Raw genomic sequence first — 23,986 nt, 5'->3', positions numbered from 1 at the left:
CATGATTGCAAAGAATAAGGTCTTGGCTATTCCCCATTTCAAATTTGAAAGCAATAGCTGTAAAATTGAGCATTTTACAGCATATTCCATAAGGTATGGGTTGTGCGTTTTTCAGAGTGACATTTTGGAGACACTTGGACAACCCTGAAATATGCAATAACTTCTGAATGCTTCATCCTACAGACATCAATGAGGGCTCTAATGAAAGCTTACACTTAGAGGAATTAGAATATAGAGCCAAAGCCACTCTCCCTGTTTTAGAAATTCATATTTTATCATAAAAAGCAATAAGAGTACACTAAACGTGTGCATTATAAACAGTAGTCCAAACCAGTGCTATAGTCAACAAACATTTTAATAAACACACAAATATTACTATATATACTATATACATACTATATTTAAATAAAAATATTAAATAAAACTATTTACATACTCATGGCACATTATTATTTTACATGTTCTTTTCTCTGTGTCAGTCATCACGGTTTACAAAGGCATGGTACACACTTGACTGGAGTTTTTTCATGGCACTATAGCCTTTTATAATCTTTTCTTTGTGTTTTGGCAATGTTTTGAACAAAAAAAAACCATCAAAACAGCAATAGCACACATAAAACATCTTTTATACATGAGCGCACAGAAATCCTGAAACCACAAATCTGTCATTCGAAGGATGCTCTGTTTTACAGAAAGAACATAGACCCCTCAAACTATACATCCACGTGTTCAGAATTTCATTGGCTAAGCGTCTGTAGCGTTATTTTTATTCTGTGAGCTGATAGGTTGGATCTGTTGTCATCAGAATGTGGGCAGGAGCTTGTGCTAGTCTGTGACACTCATTGGCTATTCCTTGCTACAGACAGCCGTCACAGTGTCCCAGTTGGTCAAGTTAGGTGTCAATCAAAGCCTAAGACCCGGAACTTCCGATTTGGAGCAAAATGGAGGCTCTATCGGCAGCTATACAGCTAACAGGAGGCAACAAACAGTGTTTACGTTTTTTCAAGAAAAGTTTAGGCTCTGTTTTTGGTGCCCTTGTGGATACGACTCGTGTTTTTGACCTCATGGATGTATTGGATTATATTCACTGGACTGTTACGGACAGAATGATGCCAAATTTGTGGAGAATTATGAAGATTTGGAGTCCAGACGAGCGGTCGAAGGTAGGAAAGTCAAATTACTAGTTTCGGCTATCAGCTTACAATACCCTGCGCTGTATATGCTGTGATTTTTGTACATGGCAATGGCATACATGGTTAGAAGAGGAGAACCGTGGCTTTCTTTTAATGTTTCGTATGTGTGTTTTGACAACATAGGGACGGAGAAATTTGACTGTATATTTAAGAATTCTGCGCGACGGCCCTTGATCGGGCCGCGGAACGTTAAAGGGTTAAAATACAGAAACACCATCTGTTGTGTATAAAGCAGCAGGGATGGGGTGATTTTGATTAGAGTGAGGCTGGACCACTGTGATTTGAATTATGGGTTGGCACTGATGGATGAGCATCCTGGTGGAAAGGCAGAAAGTGTTAAGCATGCTTTGATGGTCTGCTCCAACTATGCTGCAGAAAGAAACCTTGGACATTACAGAATATTCCTTAAAATCAATGCTCAGCTTGGATCACTGGGGGAAAAATAAATTCTGTATTCAGGTTTCTGCAAAGTACCAGACTTTAAGGCTCGTTTGAATGGCACCAATGACCCGAGGAGGGCAGTGATGCACATTTGGCGCGTCTATTCTGATAGAAATACAACAGAAGAAGAAGACGAAGGGCGGCAATGACACGACTGTTATTGCTAAGCAGCAAAGTCTGCTGTATGTGAGTTTATCAAGCAGAGATAACCTGCTGCTGCAGAAGCAATATGAGGATGAGAAACTATCGTCCAGTATGAGGAGGCGATCAGGCGTCAGGTTAACCTGCTGGATATCAGCCTCAGACCCGAGATGGAGTCACACAGAATAGGTATGTAAACTGTGATGGACTCAGCAAGCCTGATCGGAGACGGCAAACCTTTAGCATTAAGCGTCCATTGAGACAGGAGAAAGCGACTTTCAGAACATTTCTTTACAGATCAGAATCAAAAGACAGCGGGAGAAAGTTTCTGCTTTCTGCAGTGAGCCACAGCTCGCTGTCTGCTTCCAGCTCTCTGTCCCTCTCTCCGCGGCTACGCGGCAGTCCGCTGCCGCCTGCGGTGCGCCTCACCTCCGTCTGCGCCCGCAGACTTCCCGAGGTGGAACCGTCGGTGCAACATAAAGGTTGCAACCTGGCCATCAGCATATACTGTCGTCTATGTGAACCGGCCATAAGACTGATCATATACTGTGCATGAAAGGGTCAGAGGGTGCCTTGACACAGACGTATGCACCTGCACTCTAAGTACAGTAAATGTTTTCATGCCGTGATATTTGTCTCCAAACGCAAGTGCTGTAAAACCTAAAAACATCACTCTCCCTGCTCTCTGAAATAACAGTTAAGGATTAATCATCTGTTTATTTGTGTTCAGTTGAATATTTATACATTCTAAACGCATCTGTAGTTCAAAATCTGGTATAGAAACTTATTATGAAAGAATTGGACAAAAACTGACCTGGACCATATTGTGAAGGTATAAAGTATAAACACTATGTAAAGACTGAAGTGTGAAGGTAAATGTTTTCTACACTGTTGTGTGTACTTTTGTTCCTCAAGACCTCCCACAGCATCATGAAGTGTGAGGAAGAGGAGGGTCTGGGTGACCAGCAGGTCTGTAAGCAGGAGAGGAACTCCAGTCTGGACCAGGAGGACTCAGAACCTCCTCAGATTAAAGAGGAACAGGAGGAACTCTGCATCAGTCAGGAGGGAGAGCAGCTTGCAGTGAAACAGGAGGCCGAAGGCATCATCGTGTGGACCGGGGAGGAGCATCTCAGGCAGCTGGCGAGCATCTGGAAACCTGGTGAGCTTTTTTGTTGTTTATGAATAACCTGTTAATGGCACTCTTTAATAGCAGCTTCATTTTGTAAAACTCTGCATTGTAATTGTGTTACAAAGTGTTTTTTAGTTACTTTTTCTACCTACTTTCTCTTTACCAAACTAAATTTCTTCCTCTGAGTTTTGTTGTAGTTTAACCTCGTTGTGTGAAACTACCAGTCCAGTTCAAATGAATTCCACAGTCACTGAGGCCCCGTTTACACGACAGCGTTTCCAGTGGAAATGGTGTTGTTCCGAAAAGTGACGCGTTTACATGGAGATGATTCAGAAATGATCTCCGTTTACACGGAAAAGATAAATGCTGAAAATGCTGCAGTTCCCATTGCCAGGCCACCAGTTGGTGGGGTGGATATAGGAGCCGCAACCATAGTGCGCAAGTGTGAGTGTTCCCTTTTCAAAAAAGCGTTTTTGTCTGTTTACGTGGAAACGGAGGCCGGAGCGTTTCAATAACACTCCACTCTGGAGCCCGTTTCCAAAAAGTGTCATATTCACTCTGTTCTCGTGTAAACATTAGGAAACTTAACCGTTTTCATTTTGAAACATTGACATGTAAATAGGGTCTAAGTGTGACTGACTAACGATGCAGTGAGGATGAAGTCTGTTGGTTAAGGAGACTGAAACAGTCTGATGTTTGCAACCTGTGAATGAGATCAGATCTAAATTTGCTCTTAATATGCTTGTGCCAGAATATGCTTAATATTTGTGTACATTATTAGTGGCAGCAGCAGATATCACATTTTGGTAAATGTGAATTCACACTTTGAAATAACAGCTTGCTGACTTTTGTATTCTGCTTTCTCAAAGATACTTTCACAGAATACTGAAGGTCCTGATTCAGAACTAAAACTTGATCCACTTCATTTATTCATGATAAGAATAAAATATCAAAAAATAAACTCTGAAACTGATGTGACATGTTCAGCTGATTTTACAGCTGCTCAGTCTGATGATGAGTTGAACTGCAGACTTTGATTGCACAACTATGTAAGTGAAGCTTCTTCTGCTTAACAGCAGCAATCTGAGACTGCAGATCTCCACCAAGGATGAAAACTCTTCTACACAGTGCATGACTTGAGTCCCTGAATCCAGAAGGACCTGGATTTGTTTAAAATATTTTGTGGAAAACATTTAGTGTTCCTAAATGTTTCTATTTCTTTTTTTTATATGAATTTATGAATAAATTCTAGGAGATTTTACAGTGAAATAGTAAAGAATACTTCCAAAAATACCAGAAATATTTTACTCAACGTTTCATTCCAACAGACTGGAAAAAAAATCACTCCCATTGCCTGATCTTGTGCTGAGTGGAGACAGTACAGAAGTGAAGGCACATTAAAATGACCTGCAGTTTAACATGCTGTCACAGTTGTATCAGCAGCAGTGACCATCAGCACCAGTAAACAGTCACTTGAACCCTTTTTACTCTTAACATTGCTGAAAAGTGTCAGAACTCAAGTTCTCATTTGCATCAGTTTGTTGTTCACATTTATACACTTTTAATTTCACCTGCACATGTGAGCCACATGCTGTCATTACAGATTTGACCAATAATTAAAACTTATCTTCTCATTGTCTCATTGTCCTTTCAGAATGCCACCAACAACATATTTGTAAGGAGGAGGAGGTTCTTGCACACCAGGAGAGGAACTCCAGTCTGGACCAGGAGGACCCAGAACCTCCACAGATTAAAGAAGAACAGGAGGAACTCTGTACCAGTCAGGAGGTGGTGCAGATTGTACTGAAGCAGGAGACTGATACCTTTACGGTGACTCCTACTTATGAGGAAAGTGACCTCAATGAACCAAACAGTGACCAGTTCCTTGCTCACAGCTTTCCTGAACCAGAGAGCGTGGATCAGGGAGAAAGTGTGCATGTGGACTCGGGCTCAACTAGAAATGCAGAGCTAAAGAAGAGGAGACATCCCAGTAACAGAGTAAAAAACTCTCCGGTGTCAGAGAGTCTGTGTAAAACTGATACAAGTAAAAAGTCTATAAAATGTGAAACTTGTGGGAAAACATTTCAGTGTAGATCCAGCCTGATGAGACACATAAGAGTTCACACAAGTGAGAAGCCACATTCTTGTGGCACCTGCGGGAAAAGATTCATTTGGAAATCAGGTTTGGAAACACATGTGAGAATCCACACAGGTGAGAAGCCATACTTTTGTAACACTTGTGGGAAAAGGTTTAATAAGAAATCAGGGTTTGAAAGTCATGTAAGAATCCACACAGGCGAGAAGCCGTATTTTTGTGGCACCTGTGGGAAAAGTTTTGGAAAGAAATCAGGACTGGAAACTCATTTGAGAATCCACACAGGCGAGAAGCCGTATTCTTGTAACATCTGCAGGAAAGAATTTCGAGACTTGTCGACAATGAAAAGTCACAGGAGAATCCACACAGGCGAGAAACCATATGTTTGTAGGTGCTGTGGGGAAAGATTCAGTTGGAAATCAGGATTGAATTTTCATCTAAGAATCCACGCGGGTGAGGAGCCAAAGCACTACAACAGCTGAGGCAGAAGATGACCCCATATTCACATCATGGTGGACTTCCTGTCCACAGCCGTGAAGAACTCTACATTGTTAATTCCAACTCTGACTTAACGTTTCTCTCAATTTGTTTAGTTTTTAGAGGTCCATCCATCCATTTTCTTCTGCTTATCCTTTTGAGGGTCGCGGGTGGGTCGGGGGGGGGGCTATCCCAGCTGTCATAAGATTAGAGTCGGGGTACACCCTGTACAAATCGCCACCCTGTTGGCGGGCTAGGTTTTAGAGATGACACTAATATTTATTGAATACAGAGGCTCTTTTAATATTTATCACAGAAATTGCTTCATTAAAAAGCAACATGGAAATTAGGGCTGCAACTATTGATAATTTTAGTAATCAAGTATTCTATCAATTATTCCATTGATTTATCGAGTAATAGGATAAGAAATACTTTTGTCTTATTAACAGTTCATCTGCATATTTTAACTTCGTAGATTTACTGAAGATTTTTTTTGCTGTGTGAAACAAACAGCAGTGGATGGAGCAGCTACAAAGTTCTCTTTTCTTCACTTGCTGATCAGGTGGTTGATGAAGGACCTCCAGCTGTTTCCCAGTAAAGGTTTAATGGTCACAGGGAAAAGTGCTGCTGCTTTGGATGCTAGAAAACGTTTCGTTTTGCTCCACCTGAGCTCACCGTCTCGATGACGGCTCAGCGACGGAGAACTTTAACGTAATGTGGGTGAAATGCTCCGCTTACCTTGAGGCACCTGAGCTGCAGAGTTTAAACGAAGCATCGAAGCAAAAAATTTATGAAGATCTTATTTAGAATTGAATTATTTGAGTTACTCAAGGAATTGTTGCAGCCCTAATGGAAATGAATCTTTCCTCACTTGTACCTTTTTAATAATGTTCCTTTCTTCTTTATCAGCCAATAAATATGTTTTACTGCACATGAATAAAGACTAAATTATAAATGTGGGTTATTTTGTTGCAATTTATTTTTAATGAAGACTAAACTTCAGTATGGCCTTGTCCTGTTGGTTTAGTCTCTTGTGCTGTTTTTTTTTCATATTGTGACTCATATGTTGCAAAATTTGATTAAAACTTGTGACTAATTTTGTCTCATGTGTACGCCCTGAAATATAAATGCAGTCTTATGTGCTATACTGGCTCATGATAAGTGGTTGTGTCATATTGTCTGGACTCAAGTAAACTCATCATATGCAAACCCAAACATCTGTGCAGCTTACTTCATAAGTGCAGTCACTTACTGTTAAAAATACGCTGTTATAGATGTATATTATTCATAGTTTATATTTTATTCTGTATTACAATCTTATCCACAGTCTCTCTGCAGCTGCACTCTCATCATCACCAGTCCTTGCCATTGCCTGACTCTCTGTCCAGACCTGCCATCCTGTAGCTGTCCACCAGATGTCCTCAGACCTTTGCTACATACCTGTCACTACCTGTCATTTGTGTTACCATTACCTAAGCCTGCTTCCAACCTACAATCCTTTACATACAAGGTCCTGTTCAGGAGGCAGGCACTCGGGTCATTTCTTCATTCACCAGTGGAACCAATTACTTTATCAATTTACCAATTAATCAGCCAGTTTCCCCACACTGGAAACATTTACTGTAGCAATCACTGTTTAAATAATCTGTTTAAAGCTGATCAATAGTCAGTCATGATCACGCTGATGGAAGAATGTCACAGTTGGGATCTTGGAGATGATGGGAACATTTGAGTGAAGATGAGGATGAAATGACTGAGACTAAAACAAAAGTATATTTTAAAATGACTTTAAAATTGGCAACATAAAGGCTGATAGTAATCTGATTACATTTCATGTTGAAATTTGTTCACAGATTGAGATTCAGTCATTAAATGACATCATCATTTTGTAAGGTACAGTGTCTGAAATTCAAAGTCTGAATTTCAACATATTTCCTACTGAAAATCACTTAAATCCATCTCAGTGGGTCAACCCAGATAGCAGTGACTCCAATCCAGGTCCACCTGAAGGTATCATAGGCTCTGTGATGGAACCATAAACCGGTCATCAGACTCCAGTTGCATGGAGCGGTGGATCCACTTCAGATCTGGTCATTTCCCATTCATCCCTTCCAAATCTGAAATGGATGGAATGGTGTCAGCCTTGTACTCATTTGTGCACATGTCCAACTTAAACCCCTTGAAGGTCTCAAAGGCCAGATTAACACTTGTTGCACTTTAAATTCTCACTCTACATTTGCATTTACTAATTTGTATCCACATTCTCATAACACATTTAAATCAATGTAAACATTTAAATCAGTGAAGTGGTTCATTAAATATGTAAAATAATATTCAGTGATCCAAGTCTTTCATGTTAGTTTATTTTGAAAATCTCTGTTTTCATTCATCTGTTTTTGAAGCATTAAAATTCAAGAAACATGAAGCCAGGTGTGTGTGTGTGTGTGTGCCAACCAAAGGAGCTCTAACTAGTCTAACATGACTGAATGATTGGTTTTGTGGTCTCGGAATATGCATGTTACACATTGTCATTAGTAAGTAAATCTCATGATTCAGTAGCTTGTAGAGCCACGTTTACCGCAATAACATGAAGTAAATGTTTTCTCTATGACTTTATCAGTCTGTTACATCACTATGAAGGAATTTTGGCCACTCTTCTTTACAACGTTGTTTCAGTTCATTGAGGTGTATACACAGTTCTCTTGAGACCAGCCACATCATTTCAATCAGTTTGAAGTCTGAACTTTAAATTGGCCATTGCAGCACCTTGATTCTTTTTCAGCCATTGTGGTCTAGATTTGCTGCTGATCTTGGGATCATTGTCAGAAACAGATGGCCTTGGATCTGACTCTAGAATATTTTGGTATATAGAGGAGTTCATGGTTGACTCAGTGACTGGAAGGTACCCAGGTCCTGTGGTTGCAAAACAAGCTCAAATCATCCCACCAGGTTTGAATCTTGATGGTCACTTTTTGGTTCTGGTTCACTGGGGCCACACTTGTAAAGACAGAAATGCTAAGCATGCTTTGATGGTCTGCTCCAACTATGCTGCAGAAAAAACCTTATGCATGAGGAACTGTCAGGGATGGAAATACAGACTATTCCTAAAGTCAGTACTTTAGGAATGTTAGTACCTTTTGGATCATTAGGAGCCATAAATTCTGTATTCAGGCTTTATCCAGACTTTATGTGAGAACTTCAGGGGGGCAGCAGTGCGCATTTGATGTGTGTCGCCTACTGGAAATCAAGAAGAAGAAGAAGAAAAAGCCGCAGCAGCAGGAGCAGAAAGCGCGGAAATGACGCGGCTCACGGCTATTTTGGTGTGTGAAGGACAGTGAGCTGAAAGAGTTTCGTTTGGTGGCGTGTTAGCGCGATATTTCATAGTTAAAGCAACAACGGTGAGTTTATTAAGGAGAGACTCACTGCTGCTCCTGGAGAAACCTTCTCAAAGGTTAAAAAACCATCGTCCGGTATGAGGAGATCAGTTGGTGTTGTGACCAAAAGTGATCGTCTGCAAAAAGTGATCTCCGATGTTTTTATGTGTTTTTAATGTCTAATATGTTTGATTATGTTGGTAAATAGACTGCAGTCAACATGATTTAGAAAGGCGTTATATAGAAAAGAAAGAACTTAGCTGTTTTCGAGCATCTTTATAACTGCGTTACTGTACCTACTGCTTACATTATAATCAATGCAGTGAGTCCTTTTTGGCCCCCTAAAAAATCCCGATTTTAACAGTTTTGTTATATTTGTTGTAGGGGTGGGACTTTTACGCGTTAATTACGATTAATTAATTACAGGAAAAATAACGAATTAAAAAATTTAACGCATTTTAATCGCACTTTGCACCATGGAACGTTTCTCAGGAGTTCCAGGCATACAGATTATATCGACGCACAATGTGATGACCGTGATGAGCTGTGTCCAAATTCATATCGCTTATTTGCAAAAAGTGCTCCGCTGTTTTCGGAGCTGTCGGTTGCCGCTGCTCCAACAGCAGCTCGCCTCGCTAGCTGTCTGCTGACCGGGCTATCGCTTGTCATCCAGCTGCACTCCCAGGTACCTGTAGCTGGACACAACCTCTACCTCCGAGCCTTGTATGCTGACTGGAGCCAGTGTGGGTCTCTTCCTCCTAAATTCAATCACCATTTCCTTGGTTTTACTAAGAAGTCCCTGATTGTGCCCCTGTACTCCTCTTCCTGTCCTTCACTTGTACAACCACGATTGCTGACTCAGATATGTATCAGATATGAAAGGACCAGCCTCTTAAGAGTCTTAATAATGTGGGAAGTGAGGGCTACAGGCCTGTAATCACTGTTGTCATCAGGGAATCTGTTCTTGGGAACAGGAACTATGCACACTGTTTTCCAGAGTGTAGAGACCTTTTGTAGGTACAGTTGACTGGAGGAGGTCCTGAGAAGTTTGGGGCTAATTCCATCAGGACCAGCCACTTTTCCCAGCCATGTTGTTTCAGGCTCAAAATGATTGATATAATTCATGCAAAACATGAAATATGTTTCCAAGATTATAGGCTAGTGAGTCATTTACAACAGCTTAAATACCAGCAATCAATTATCAACACTGGCACACTGATTTCCATAAACAGTCACAGGAACAGGATTCATGTAGGACACTAATCAGGTCAGCTTGTAGGCTAACAGACTAAAATCAAGGAGCAGTTAATAACAAAGGTAAACCTTCAGCAATAAACATCCAGTAAGATGCAGGTGACTGAGAGTGGGAGGAGACACAAATTCCCTAGAGGGCTGCATAAAATAAAAAAAGATCTGCTGTGGTGATCCCTCCTGTCAATAAGGCAGATTTTTTTGTACACTTTAAATTTCTCTCACATAAGTGAGCCACATTTTCACTGCTGCTGAAATCTATTTGCTTAGATGTTTATTTTGCTGTCAACACATTAGTAAAGTTTTTCTTTTGTCTGTTCTACAGGAATTTCCATAACAGCATGAAGTGTGAGGAAGAGGAGGATCTGGATAACCAGCAGGTCTGTCACCAGGAGAGGAACTCCAGTCTGGACCAGCAGAACCCAGAGGCTCCCCAGATTAAAGAGGAACAGGAGGAACTCTGCATCAGTCACAAGGGAGAGCAGCTTGTAGTGAAGCAGGAGGGTGAAGGCATCATCGTCTGGACTGGAGAAGAGCAACTCAGACTGCTGGATAACATCTGGAAACCTGAAATAAAGTCACACCGGATAGGTATGTCAAACTGTGATGGTCTTAATAAAAAATGAATATGACTCATGTAGGATAGTAACCAAGTTACTTTTACAGGAAGAATTTAAGATCAACTACAACAAATATCATTAATGCATTTCTTTTCTAAACTGTTAAAATAAAACATCAACTTTGTATCAGTCAAAGGGGAAACATAATTATATTTGATACTGATATTTAAGATCTTTATTTGTGTGCGCGCTCCAGGATGCCCACAATAACATACCCGGGACAGATAAACTGTGAGCTACGCAGTCAAAACTGCATTTATCCATCTGAATGTGATGGATTTGCTAAATGTTTCCACAGATCGCTCGTGTTTCCACTTTTATAAGCAGAAGACCTTTTGCACGTGTGACAATGAGCACAGTCAGGATGGACTTTATTTCTCTGCCACTATCAGTAAGACCAGGACCAGAGAGACAGAGAGAGAAATCAGTACCAGTAACGTTGGAGCTTATTGCTATTTTAGCCTTTAATAAATTAGCCGGGTTTTATAACCCATCCCTAGGTAGTGATGCTTCTTCCTCATAAACTGTCTCTGCTGAGTGCAGACAGTGGCGTTGTGTAAATGTCCGTTTCACCACCAAATTAGAGACACACAGGTAGGAATTAAAGGGGGAATGCAGGGGAAACATCCCTCCAGTGTTTATAAGTCATACATTTGCACCAGCAAATGCATGGAAAAACCAGAGGAATTACTCAGACAAACTGGTAACATGACTTAGTGAGATCATGCACTAGTGATTCTGCAGTGGGTCTTATTTTACTCCCAAAAAGTGATTATGAGCTCCTACAACCACTTAAGTTTTTGTGGAAAACGCAAGTATTCCCATTGCGCAAACATGCATAGACGCACGGTGTCAGTGTTGTCAGCCAGCAGCTACACGGTGTCTCCTCTGGTGGGTGCACATTCAGGCAGGTTTATCATCATGGAGGAGCCACAAAGGAGGAAGGAAGAGATCAGATATCAGGGCAGTTTTCCCAGAAAGTCTGGAAAAAAAAGTAAACTGGGAGCCCAGTAATGTTTTATGGAGTTAAAAAGGGTTGTTGCTCGTTTGCTAACTAATATTAAAGTAATGTTGCCTGTCCCTCTTTTCAGTCAGCTTCAGTATCAGAGTTGAGATGTACATGATTTGTAAAACTCACTGAAAATACAGGGATGTGAAATTTTTTGGAATGAGCAGAAAATTTTGAACATAAGCAGAAATCTTGCTGAAGCACATGTGAGCTTTTAAAGGCCCTGGTTAAAATCCAGCTGAGCTGATTTCAGGTATCATTCAGGGGAACAGGTGACTTGAAAGAAAATTGCCAGTGTTTTCATATTTCATACATATGCAGCATCATAAACAGCCAAATATTGAGCTAAACTTTAATAATAATCAGGAGTCAGCAGTCATTTTCATCAGTGTCTAAATAATTTTTCACTTTTGAACATTTTAAATTTCACTGGTTTATGTTTGGGCTGTCAGGATACTAGAATTTCAAACTGGATACCCAGGAAGGAATTTGATACCAGTTTTGACACCACAGAGGACAAAAAGGACAAAAAAATTAAGAGAGGATATTTTTATAAAGATTCTCCATCCATCCATCATTCTCTTCCGCTTATCCTGTTCAGGGTTGCAGGGGAGTTGGAGCCTATCCCAGCTGACATAGGGCGAGAGGCAGGGTACACCGTGTACAGGCACCAGCCTGTCGCAGGGCCAACACAGAAAGACAACATTCACATTCACACCTATGGGCAATTTAGAGTGACCAATTAACCTAACCCCACTAACTGCATGTCTTTGGACTGTGGGAAGATACCGGAATACCCAGAGGAAACCCACGCAGACACGGGGAGAACATGCGAACTTCACACAGAGAGGGGCCTGGGCTAAGATGGAATCGAACCCAGACCTTCTAGATGTTATTCTATTAGTGAGGCAGCAGTGCTAACCACCATGCCATCGTGCTGCCTAAAAATACAAATAACATAAATGTCACTATTTGTAACTTGTGTGACTTGAAGCAAAAAAAATTACATTAACATAACTGTAAGGTTATGATGAATATTTTAAGATTCTTTTAGGCTGTGAAAAGCTAATATTTTTAAATGGTCTGAGGTAGATTTTTCACAGCTTCAATCTGGGACTTTAAGAGAAACATAAAACTTTTTAGATACAAATAGTTGTGTTAACCTGTTAAATTAACACAGTTTAATAACATTACAGAACGTTTGCTGCCTAGCTCCCACATTATTGTTACTGTTTCAGCCGCTAGCCGTGACCTTAATGATAACAGAAGGCGAATGTGGCTATTGGGTACTTGCTAATAGTTAAACAGTTTGTATTAAAGAGTGCAGTGGCCAGGTTAGCATTTATAATTGTTTAATATTTCAGTGTTGTTGAAGCAGGAGCTTTACTGATTTCTTGAATTCCTCAGTTTTGCTCAGTGTTGTGAACGTTAAATATCGTTCATGTGTTCAGCTACTAGTGAGGGAAGGGGCTTTGTGCCTGCCTGTCTGCAGAGTTGCTGTGTGAAGTTGTATTGACTGGATGAAGATGGCACTGTTTGTATCACTAGTGTGTCAAATGAGTATCTTAATCATCACTGACTCCTCCAGTCTGCATGCAGATACTAACCTCTGAGGTACCCCTGATACATCCATCAGAGTGTGTGCGAATCTTAGAAAAAAGCTATATGTGTGATTGGATGAGAATTGAAGTAGAAAGTGCTTTGATTGCTCAACTAAGTAGCCATGCACTAAATGGGTACCAGTATATTTATCATTTACATGCCTGGAACACCTCTCCTTGAACGTGTCCAGGAGGCATCCTGGATCAGATGCCTGAACTACCTCACCTGGCTCTTTTCGATGTGGAGGAATAGCAGCTGATCAAATGACAGAGCTCCTCACTCTGTCTCTAAGGCTGAGCTCAGCCACTGTTCGAGGAAGCTCATTTTACCTGCTTGTATCTGGTACCGGATCCATATCACTGCAGATGCTGCAGCAGAGATGAGATCCTGAAGCCACTGAACCAGACACCCAGCTTACCCCTCAGCTGCAACTATAAATTCTATCCATAATAATTATGAACAGAATCAGTGAATAAGGGCAGCCCTGATGACGTCTAACACCCACTGAGAATAAGTGGATGTTATTGGGAATGTGGACCAAGTTCTCACAGCAGTTGTACAGGGACTGTATAGCCTGCACCAAAGAACCAATATCTTATACTCCTGAAGCACATTTAAGAACATCCAGAGCCTTGATTTTATTTATTTATTTATATATTTTTATTTTTATTTAGTATAGTCCTTGGGGTTACAGATCTTGTACAGCACTTTGGTCAACGTCGTTGTTTTAAATGTGCTTTATAAATAAACTTGACTTGACTTGACTTGACTTGACTTGACAAAGTCTCCAAGTCCACAAAACACAGAATTCGACAACTGTGATGAAAAACGCATTGTTCCTCCAGAATCTGAGGTTTAGCTAATGCATGGACTCTCCTCTCTAGGACCCTCGCATAGACTATCCAAACGAGGCAGACAAGTGTGATCACCCTGACACTGAAAAAAACCCACTCTGGTCCCCTTTCTTGAAAAGGGGGAACCACCACCACTCCAGTCTGCCCTCAGTTGAGGTCAGCAGAGTCCCATCCCCACCATATACAGAGTGGACAGGAAGCTACTTCCCCCTCCTGAGTTACCTGATGGTTTGCCAGAATGGCTTTGAGGCTACCTAAAAGTCTTGCTTTGTGGCCTCCCCCGAGGGAGGGTTGGCACCTTTGGGCTGAGCCAGTATCTAAGCCCGGCGTTTTGCCATGCTGAGGTCATCTTACGCTGGGCTGAGAATTTCACTAGTTTGCTGTTCAATCACTGCAGTTAGCAAGCAGGTGCGCACTCCGCACACGCCACCCCACCACTGATACCAGACTGTTTTTTTTTTTTCCTCTGGCTAGATTGTTACAGTATAGGATTATTTCACCACAATTTGCAGTCGAGCACTGGGCACGGGCAGTTTCTCTCACAATGTGCCTGCGTGATTATATAACAGTCCTGTTCATGCTTGATTTTGTGTGGTAAAATAGCGATCAGCATGAAACTGAGGGAGAAGCAGAGGAAAAAGGGACCTCAAAGGGCACTTTTGAGCTTCCTATTAAACATGAAATCCCAGGAGCTTGTCTTGTTTCTTGTCTTGGTAGACTCAAGGATAACACACTGAAGTGTTGGTTAAGGAATGTTTATTAACAGTAGCTGCAGGTAAAAGTGCATCTTACTTTCAGAGCATGTAACACAGACTAGGGGGATTTACACTCCTATTATCATCATGTCACATGGTCCAATCAGATTCAGGTGCCTTCAATGACCCAAGGGATCAACCATTATCACATTAGCAGGCTGACATAGCAGTTAGCATTTAGCATTGGCAAGATAATTAGTATTACCAAGTTAATGCTAATTAGCTCACACCTCCCAACACACTTCTGCGCTGGGCGGAATTTTTTTTCTGGATAGAACCCTGCAACAGTATTCAATTAGTGTCTCGGCATAAAATTTAAATGCGTGACATTCTCATAATGTAGAGACCCAATGATTACGATTATATTTCCTCAGATATGTGTGTTTCTATAATTTGTGTCCATTCCTCCCTTCAGACCTACCACAACGACATGTCTATAAGGAAGAGGAGGTTCTCACAGACCAGCAGATCTGTAACCAGGAGAGGAACTCCAGTCTGCACCAGGAGGACCCACATCCTCCACAGATTAAAGAGGAACAGGAGGAACTCTGCACCAGCCAGGAGGGAGAGCAACTTATGCTGAAGCACGAGACTGATGCCTTAATGGTCACTGCTGCTTATGAGGAAAGTGAACCAGAACCAAACGGTGACCTGCCCCTTTTTTACAACTCTCCTGAACCAGAGAGCCGACACCAGGAAGAAAGTGAGCATGTGTACTCCACATCAACTAGGAATGCAGAACCAAAGAAGAGGACACATCAGAGTAACAGAAATCAGTGTAACAGAGTAGACAACCCTGCTGTGTCAGAGAGTCGGTGTAAAACTGACACAAGTAAAAAGTCTTTAAAATGTGACACTTGTGGAAAAGCATTTCTGTATAAATCCAGACTGACTGCACATCTGAGAATTCACACAGGTGAGAAACCATATTCTTGTAGCGCCTGTGAGAAAAAATTTAGTGACTTGTCAACATTCAGAACGCACAGGAGAATTCATACAGATAAGAAGCCGCATTCTTGTGGCACCTGTGGGAAGAGATTCCGGCAAATGACACACTTGAAAACTCACCAGAGAATTCACACAGGGGAGAAACCATATTCTTGTAACACCTGTGGTAAAAGATTTACTGACTTGTCAACTTTCAAAACTCACGAGAGAATTCACACAGGTGAGAAGCCACATGCTTGTAGCACCTGTGGGAAAAGATTCACTCATAAATCAACACTGAAAACTCACGAAACAATCCACACAGGTGAGAAGCCGTATTCTTGTGGCATTTGTGGGAAAAGATTCCGTGGCTTAACAGCAATAAAAACTCACATGAGAGGCCACACAGGTGAGAAACCTTATTCTTGTAGCACCTGTGGAAAAAGGTTCAGTAAGAAATCAACACTGGAAACTCACGTAACAATCCACACAGTCAAGAAGCCTTATTTTTGTAGCACCTGTGGGAAAACATTCAGTCAGAAATCAGCAATGGAAACTCGTGTAACAATCTGCACAAGTGAGAAGCCTCATTCTTGTAGTACTTGTGGGAAAATATTTAGTGATTTATCAGCATTCAAAAGTCAGATGGGAATTTACACTGGTGAGAGGGCTCATTCCTGTAACACCTGTGGGAAAGGATTCAGTAGGAAATCGACGCTGGAAGCTCATGTAAGAATTCACACAGGTGAGAAGCCACATTCTTGTCGCACTTGTAAGGAAAGATTCACTTACATGATTCAGTTAAAAAGACACATGAAAATTCATGCAGGTTAAAAGCTTAAAACTTGTAAAATGGTGAAGAGCCCACACTGGTGAGAAACCCACAAAGATTCAGATTAAGGTGGTATATTTTACTTTAGGTTGTAGAGGTGACACACATAAGCTGTAGATCAAGGTTGTTAACATTTTAATTTAACAGCTTTGGTAAGGTAAAATAAGCACAAAAGAGTAGTGTTTTTTTTTTTTTTAATAAGGATTTCATTCCTCTGTTGATCAATAAAGAGGTTTTGCTACACAAGATTAAAGCTGGAAAGAGATGCACATAAGCTTGTATTATTGTGAACTTTGAGGTCACTTCATGTGTTGTGATGTTTTTCGTAGTTTAATCTTCAATATGTGCCCTTCCTGTTGGTTCTTTAACTGTGTTAAATCTTAGTTTTTTTTCCCTAAAGTTTATTTAAAACTTATTGTGACTATTTTTTTTCCTGGTGAGTACTGTCTTAAATATGAATGGGAAGTTTTTGTGTTTGACTTTGTGTTATATAAATTTAGAAGCTGCTGTTTGGATAAACACGTCTCAGGCTGCTTTATACTTCTGTTTAGCTATTGTAGCTGCAGAACTTTTTGTCTCATTGTAGGGCAATGAGAGATATAAGATGTTCATGTAGTATAGCTGCAGGCTTATGCTTCAAACTGCATTAAAATGTAACAGTAAAAACATTTAATGGATTTCTAAGTCTTGTTGTTTTTAGTAATTTAATCAGACGTTTTTCAGTCATATTTAATGTAGATTAGCACATTGTCTGACATGCTGTTTGATAATAAATACCTTCACACTGCAGTGAATTATTATCTACTATATTTTTCAGACCATAAGGCGCACCGATTTATAAGGCGCAATATCAATGAACGGGTCTATTTTCATACATAAGGCGCACCGGGGTTATAAGGCGCATGATAAAACATGTTGAACGAAACAAAAGCATCAGGTAAGTTGAGCTTTATTCAACTCATTCACAATAACTCGGAATATTATTCAGTTGTAACAAATACAGAAAAATACACACATTTTAAATCATTCATCTTCCACAAATCCATCAAATTCCTCATCTTCAGTGTCTGAGTTGAACAGTTGGGCGATTTCAGCATCAAGCATGCCGGGTTCCCTCTCGTCATTATCCGAGTCAGTCTGGTTGTTACTGTTTTGTTCTGGTTGCGGCACACAGCAACCATTTAATTGTTAATAAAAGGGCAACTTTTGCTGGCAATCTCTCGCCATCTTCTTCAATGTCTTAACAGACGCTTCAATATATTCTTTATTAATGAGGGTAAGAACAAGTCATTTCTTCATTTTATATATAAGCGCTTCACAAATCCTGTGCACCAGCATATTTTCCGATATAAGCAAAGAAAAAACATTTAAAAAAAAAAAAGGAAATCCCTTTTTGACTCCACACTGGAAACCTGAAAACTCCGCTGTCACCGTGATGTGCTCGTACTGCATCCCTTTGTACGCTGTGGCATCGCCCGGACCTCTCTTTGACACCAAGGGAGACAGCACACACACCCGGACCTCAATTCGTCCTTTAGCTACTTCTAGTGATTTTTGAGACAGCCAACAGCGAGTTTTGTTGCACAAAAGTTGCCAACAGTTGAGCTCTGAAACTGATTTTTTGATATTTTTTGAAAATCCTTTGCAAGGGGATCAAAACAGCACAAACAGTCTTTGCACCAGCATTGATCGAAGAAAAAATAACAGCTCCTTTATGCTCATTGTGTGGATAAAATCTTGTTCTGTTAGCTGTGTGGAGTTCCAGTTCCCACCACCATGTAGCATCAGCATGATAATAACCTGCGTCATGACCTTGGACACGTCTTACATTTTAGTTGTTTTCTCATCTTCACTCACTCAGTCTTTGTACAGGAAAATTACAGGTACATACCCAAGAGGTACACAGAGGTTATTAGAGTTGAAAAACAAATTTTCCATTACACAAATTTTGATTACCACCGTGTTTCTGTTGACAACAGAAATTTGCTGACAGTTCTGAAAATCTCCAGCAGTGTGAGGGTATGAAAGCACTAATGTGCAGAATCTTGTGTACTGTGTTGTGTACTGATAAACTCTTTTACTAGTGTAAAAGCAGAAATTGGAATGTAATTAGAACCAGAACGTATTTTGGAAGCAAGTTGTGGATTTCATCAAGAAAACAATCTTTGTAAGAGAAGATAGTGTAATGGGTTTAAACATGGCTAGTTGAGATAAACAGGTCAGTGTGGTGTTGAATAAGTTAATCAAATCTTCTGTGCTGAGAAGCCTCATGAAAATTGGCTCAGGGATGAGTTGCTGCACTGGGAGGAGGAGTTTAAGTATCTCGGGGGCTTGTTCAGTAGTGACGGGAGAAAGGAGAAGGTAGCAGGTGACTGCCAGATGGACCAGGGCTGCGTCTGCAGTGATGCAGATGCTGCACCGGTCTGTGGTGGTGAAGAGGGAGCTGAGCGTGAAAGCGAAGCTGTCGATTTACTGGTCGATCTACAGTGTATCACAAAAGTGAGTACATCCCTCACATTTCTGCAGATATTTAAGTATATCTTTTCATGGGACAGCACTGACAAAATGACACTTTGACACAATGAAAAGTAGTCTGTGTGCAGCTTATATAACAGTGTAAATTTATTCTTCCCTCAAAATAACTCAATATACAGTCTAAACCAGCAGCAACAAAAGTGAGTACAGGCCTAAGAGACTACATCTGTAAATGTCCAAAGTGAGCACTGCTTGTCATTTCCCCTCCAAAATGTCATGTGACTCGTTAGTGTTACTAGGTCTCAGGTGTGCATAGGGAGCAGGTGTGTTCAATTTTGTAGTGCAGCTCTCACACTCTCTCATACTGGTCACTGAAAGTTCCAACATGGCACCTCATGGCAAAGAACTCTCTGAGGATCTTAAAAGATGAATTGTTGCTCTACATGAAGACTGTTATATAAGCTGCACACAGACTACTTTCATTGTGTCAAAGTGTCATTTTGTCAGTGTTGTCCCATGAAAAGATATACTTAAATATATGCAGACATATGAGGGGTGTACTCACTTTTGTGATACACTGTATGTTCCTACCCTCAAATATGGTCATGAGCTTTGGGCAGTGACTGAAAGAATGAGCTTGTGAATACAAGCGGCAGAAATGAGGTTCCTACGAAGAGTGGCTGGCCTCTCCCTTGGAGATAGGGTGAGGAAAGCAGCCATTTGGGAGGGGCTCAAAGTAAAACCGTTGCTCCTTCACATCAAAAGGAGCCAGTTGAGGTGGTTCGGGCATCTGATTAGGATGCCTCCTGGGTGCTCTTGGGTGAGGTGTTCAAGACATGTCCTAGCAGGAGGAAGCCCCAGGGCAGACCCAGAACATGCTGGAAAGATTATATCTCTCGGCTGTGCTGGGAATGCCTTGGGGTCCCCCGGACAAGCTGGAGGAGGTGGCTGGGGAGAGGGAGGTCTGGGCTTCTCTGCTTAGGCTGCTGAATAAGTGAATAAGGTTTATTGAGTGCAACAATTGCTTATTTTGGAGAAAGTAAGCTGGGAGCAGCTGGAAAAACTGTTTTTAATCTTCACACCTTATTCAGCCTGAAAAACTGACCTAAATAAAGAAGACAGTCAAAGTGAGCGCACCTGTAGGAAGGACTGGAAAGAGTGAAGGGAGACTCAGAGGAGATGAGTGAGCAAACATGAGTGAGTCTGGAAAGACAGAAAGCAGGCTGGAGGGTGAGAGACCCGAGCTGACTTTGTAAAATATTCACGTGAAATTTCACAGGATCCAAACACCAAACACACATTGCTGTTATTATCAGAGCCGGCCCAAGCCTTGAAGGGGCCCTAAGCAAGATTTGATTTGAGGCCATTCTCATATCACTTCATTGTCCCCTGAGCCTAAGTTGAAGTTGAATATTAATATTTTGTGATGCATTGCTGTTTCAGTCATGTGCATAAGCCGAGTGAAAAACATTGTATTTCAGTGTGATAAACATTGTAAAACTATGTCATGTCCATGACAGTGAGGAGGGTGGGATGAGTATCAGTGCATATCATATCCAATCTAGAGGGCATAGGCTTTTTAGGAAATGTGTGATTAAAGGTGTTTCACCTGCTTTTGGACATGTTGGACTGTTTTCATCCAAAAGATGTATATTTTTGCTTAACTATGTAAATACACCTAATTACAGACTAGTAAATAAGCCATTTGTAATATATAAGAATTGCTCAGCATTAGTGGAATAATCTCAAACACAAATGTCAGCAATTGGACCCTGTGCTACAAGAGGTGCTGTAAATATGTTATTACGCTGCTATACCATAAAATGGCGAGGTGGCACCCCAAGAGCACAAATGAGGCATAAAAGTGAAGTCCACTAGTCTATCCATGCAACCTGACCACAGTGTGAGAACAACAAAACGCTGTAACCACAGGAACAGTGAGTAAATCAGTTGGATTAAACCACCACAGCTCACAAATGTAGTTATGTCTGAACATGCGCGAATAAAACCAAGATATGCATAGCTAGTTTTTCCCATGCACTGAACCTTGTAAATATTGAACAGCGTTGACATAAGTCATTGTTGTGCTACATCAGTGAGATATCATAGAAATCACTGTAATTTGTATTTATCCAAAGAAGCAGAAAGGAAGTCACATGATTTCAAAGCACACACTGTGAAGACCTCCTCGCTGAGTTTTAATCATTTACAGAAAGTAAACAACAGCCTGTTAAACTTTAGCTTGTCAATGATGACTCACAGTTTATGATCACAGAAAAACAAACTTCCCTCATCTGTGTCATTTGAAAACTGAGGGAAACTTAAATCCAAGTTTTTGTTGGAAAATAATGTTGCAATGATTAGCACAAATACTATTACTACTAGTTATGATTATGTTGTAATTAAACACTCATCTTTATTGCAGGAAATGTGTTTTTATTTTTTTTATCTCACATTTATATTAAATTCCAGTTGGCCATCAGTTTATCTAGAATAATTATTTTTATTACACATTTAAAGATTTGAGTTTATCATTGTTCAATATTCAGTCATGGCTCTAACACAGAGCCTTCATGTCCATTTAATCACCCAGAAAGATTTGATACAGAAAATTTAAATAATAAATATAAAATATGTCTGGAAAGTAAGTATAAATTATTCCTGTGACACTACATGAGGAGAAAATCATATTTTTCCTGCCCCGAGTTGATGTTGTAGTTTGATGGGGCTAAAGTGAAACCCTGATCAGGAGGCTTTCCCTGAGGCCTCCTGCATGTCCGCAAACAGTGTTTCAGGTTCGAGGACTTTAAATTCATAATTTGATGTTGTTTATTGTTGTATTTTCATATATCTCAAGTCTGTATTTCTCCTTTTCAGGTTACCTCCATTTGAATTCTGGTCGGGGTTTATGTGGGGTAGATGTTTATGTTATTTTTCCTAGCTCTATCCCCCAGGTTCTTCTGTGGGGACAAATGCTGTTGCTTCTGAACTGCTGTGAATGTGTTGGAGAAATTCTCGTAGACAGAGCCTTCTTGAATAATATGGTTTATTACAAAGGGAACAATGGCTTACATTCTTCCGGTTGATGAATGGGAGAGGAAAAAACAATCGTCCTGCTCGTCAGAGAATTACAAGAGTTTTATACCTTCATATCCATACCCACATCTTGATTTGCATCAAACATGATATCTTATGGTGAATCCGGCTTCACCTAGTTTTCAATGTGAGATACTTGGTATGCAAACATTTCCATATTGGGCTAATGTCACGTAAGGGGGCCTCAGTGTCTAAGCTTCTTTACTGATGAAAGCATACACATATTCTAAACATGCACATCCTTATATAGAAAAAACACGAAGTGTGTGTGTGTGTGTGTGTGTGTGTGTGTGTGTGTGTGTGTGTGTGTGTGTGTGTTTGTGTGTTTGTGTGTGGGGGGGGGTCCACACAGAGAAAAACAGGGCCTCACCTTAAGAAAAAGGCTTCATATCTGATATGTCCCCTAGAATAGTTAAAAATCCAGTATGAAATATCAGACATGTAAAGCATCAGATACCACATTTCCATGTCAAGTTTTGAGTGATAGGATCTTGTGTCGTGTTTGCTGGTTTTATTTTGATAGTCATTTGTCTCTTGTGCTTTGAATTTAGTTCTACTTCCTTTATCTCCTTATTCCTGATCAGTCTCAGCTGTGTACCCAGTTGTTCCCTATTCCCTCAATTAGCCCTGTTGTTATGGTCTCTCTCTTTGGCCCGGGACCTTTGAATTTTTTGAGTAATGGACTATGTGAGGGTTTTTTAGCCTTGTATCTTTGTTGTTTATTGGTTAATTTGTTCCCTCTTTCTGTCTCCTTGTCTTGTCATGTGTGACTGGTTTCAGCTGTGTTCCCACCTGTTTGCCTGTTCCCTCTCTGTCCCGTGTGTGTATATCATCTCAGACTTCCCCTGTGCTTTGTTGCATTTTCCCTCTTGTTGTGTGGTTTCTGTGCAGACGGCTCTAGTTATTCCCAGCTGTTGTCCAGTTACTTTTCTGTTGATTGTTTTGATTTGGAAGACTTCAGCAATAAAAGCTATTTGTGAGTCTAATCCTGTTTTTTGAGTGCTGTGTTGGGGTCCTGTTTCTGTCTTGACACCTATAAATAAGTATAAATACTATGATGCAGTATTAGCATAATCAGTTTCAGTTATCTTTTGTTCTCTGTCACAGCGTCTGTTTCTTGTCTGGATTTTGTTTGCAGGGACTTCTTGCTGGACTTTCCACCTGGTGCGTTTTCAGTTTACTCAGTTTGTCTGAAGAGTCTGCATTTGGGTCCTCCTCCTGCAAGTACATGACAATCAGGGCTTCAGGGCACAACATCAAACATCTAAAAGTAATTTCACCTAAATCTGTAAAACTGAAACAAATAAAATGAATCTGAGCAGGTTAAAAAACAAAGGAAGAAGAATCCTTTTATTAAGGATATTTTATCAAATTAAATGACACTACTCTTAAATTTCATTATTAAACTGTTGTTTCCTAATGTTAACATTACTGTACCTGACTGTGTTCTTCTCTCAGCCGCAGGTGCATCATATATCGTCATCATATATATATCTCCTGTAATAATAAAACAAATGAGAGAAAACTGAGATTTGTGCATCCATCAAACAATGCTGCATAAAAAAGCTCTCAGCTTCTACTGTCAGGGTTGCTAGGCAACAGGAGCAGCGCGTCGTAGGCTAGACTGTCTCAATTAGAGCAGCGTTGAAAGGATGCAGCCCCTGAATTGGGACACAGCTTTAGCGCTCACGGGCTCTGATGGATGCTATCTTCAG

General features: G+C 40.6%; 1 protein-coding gene and 1 pseudogene across 2 annotated transcripts; both read left to right on the top strand.

The window, feature by feature from the left end:
* The first annotated feature begins 1,481 nt into the window (after positions 1-1,481).
* LOC115796265 (zinc finger and SCAN domain-containing protein 2-like) lies at positions 1,482-5,632 on the top strand (annotated as a pseudogene).
* Positions 5,633-8,800: 3,168 nt separating this feature from the next.
* Positions 8,801-17,354, top strand: LOC115795830 (zinc finger protein OZF-like). Of its 2 annotated transcripts, none has more exons than XM_030751940.1 (3): positions 8,801-8,874; positions 10,427-10,692; positions 15,357-17,354. In XM_030751940.1, exons 2-3 carry the CDS (start codon positions 10,443-10,445, stop codon positions 16,700-16,702), a joined length of 1,596 nt encoding a protein of 531 aa, XP_030607800.1. In that variant the 5' UTR covers positions 8,801-8,874; positions 10,427-10,442; the 3' UTR covers positions 16,703-17,354. The 2 variants fall into 2 exon arrangements, with proteins under 2 accessions (XP_030607800.1, XP_030607801.1); XM_030751941.1 differs by lacking the exon at positions 8,801-8,874 and adding an exon at positions 8,879-8,946.
* Positions 17,355-23,986: the final 6,632 nt, after the last annotated feature.

The sequence above is a fragment of the Archocentrus centrarchus genome, chromosome 17 (assembly GCF_007364275.1).
Source record: "Archocentrus centrarchus isolate MPI-CPG fArcCen1 chromosome 17, fArcCen1, whole genome shotgun sequence".
Lineage (NCBI taxonomy): Eukaryota > Metazoa > Chordata > Actinopteri > Cichliformes > Cichlidae > Archocentrus > Archocentrus centrarchus.
Note: the sequence above shows the minus strand (reverse complement) of the source record. Positions and strands in the feature narration are given on the sequence as shown.

Bases quoted from the DNA above. Each gene is read 5' to 3' on its own strand.
- LOC115795830 (XM_030751940.1), top strand. From the start codon at position 10,443: ATGAAGTGTGAGGAAGAGGAGGATCTGGATAACCAGCAGGTCTGTCAC. The intron at 10,693-15,356 runs GTATGTCAAACT...TCCTCCCTTCAG, and splicing joins AATAAAGTCACACCGGATAG to ACCTACCACAACGACATGTC.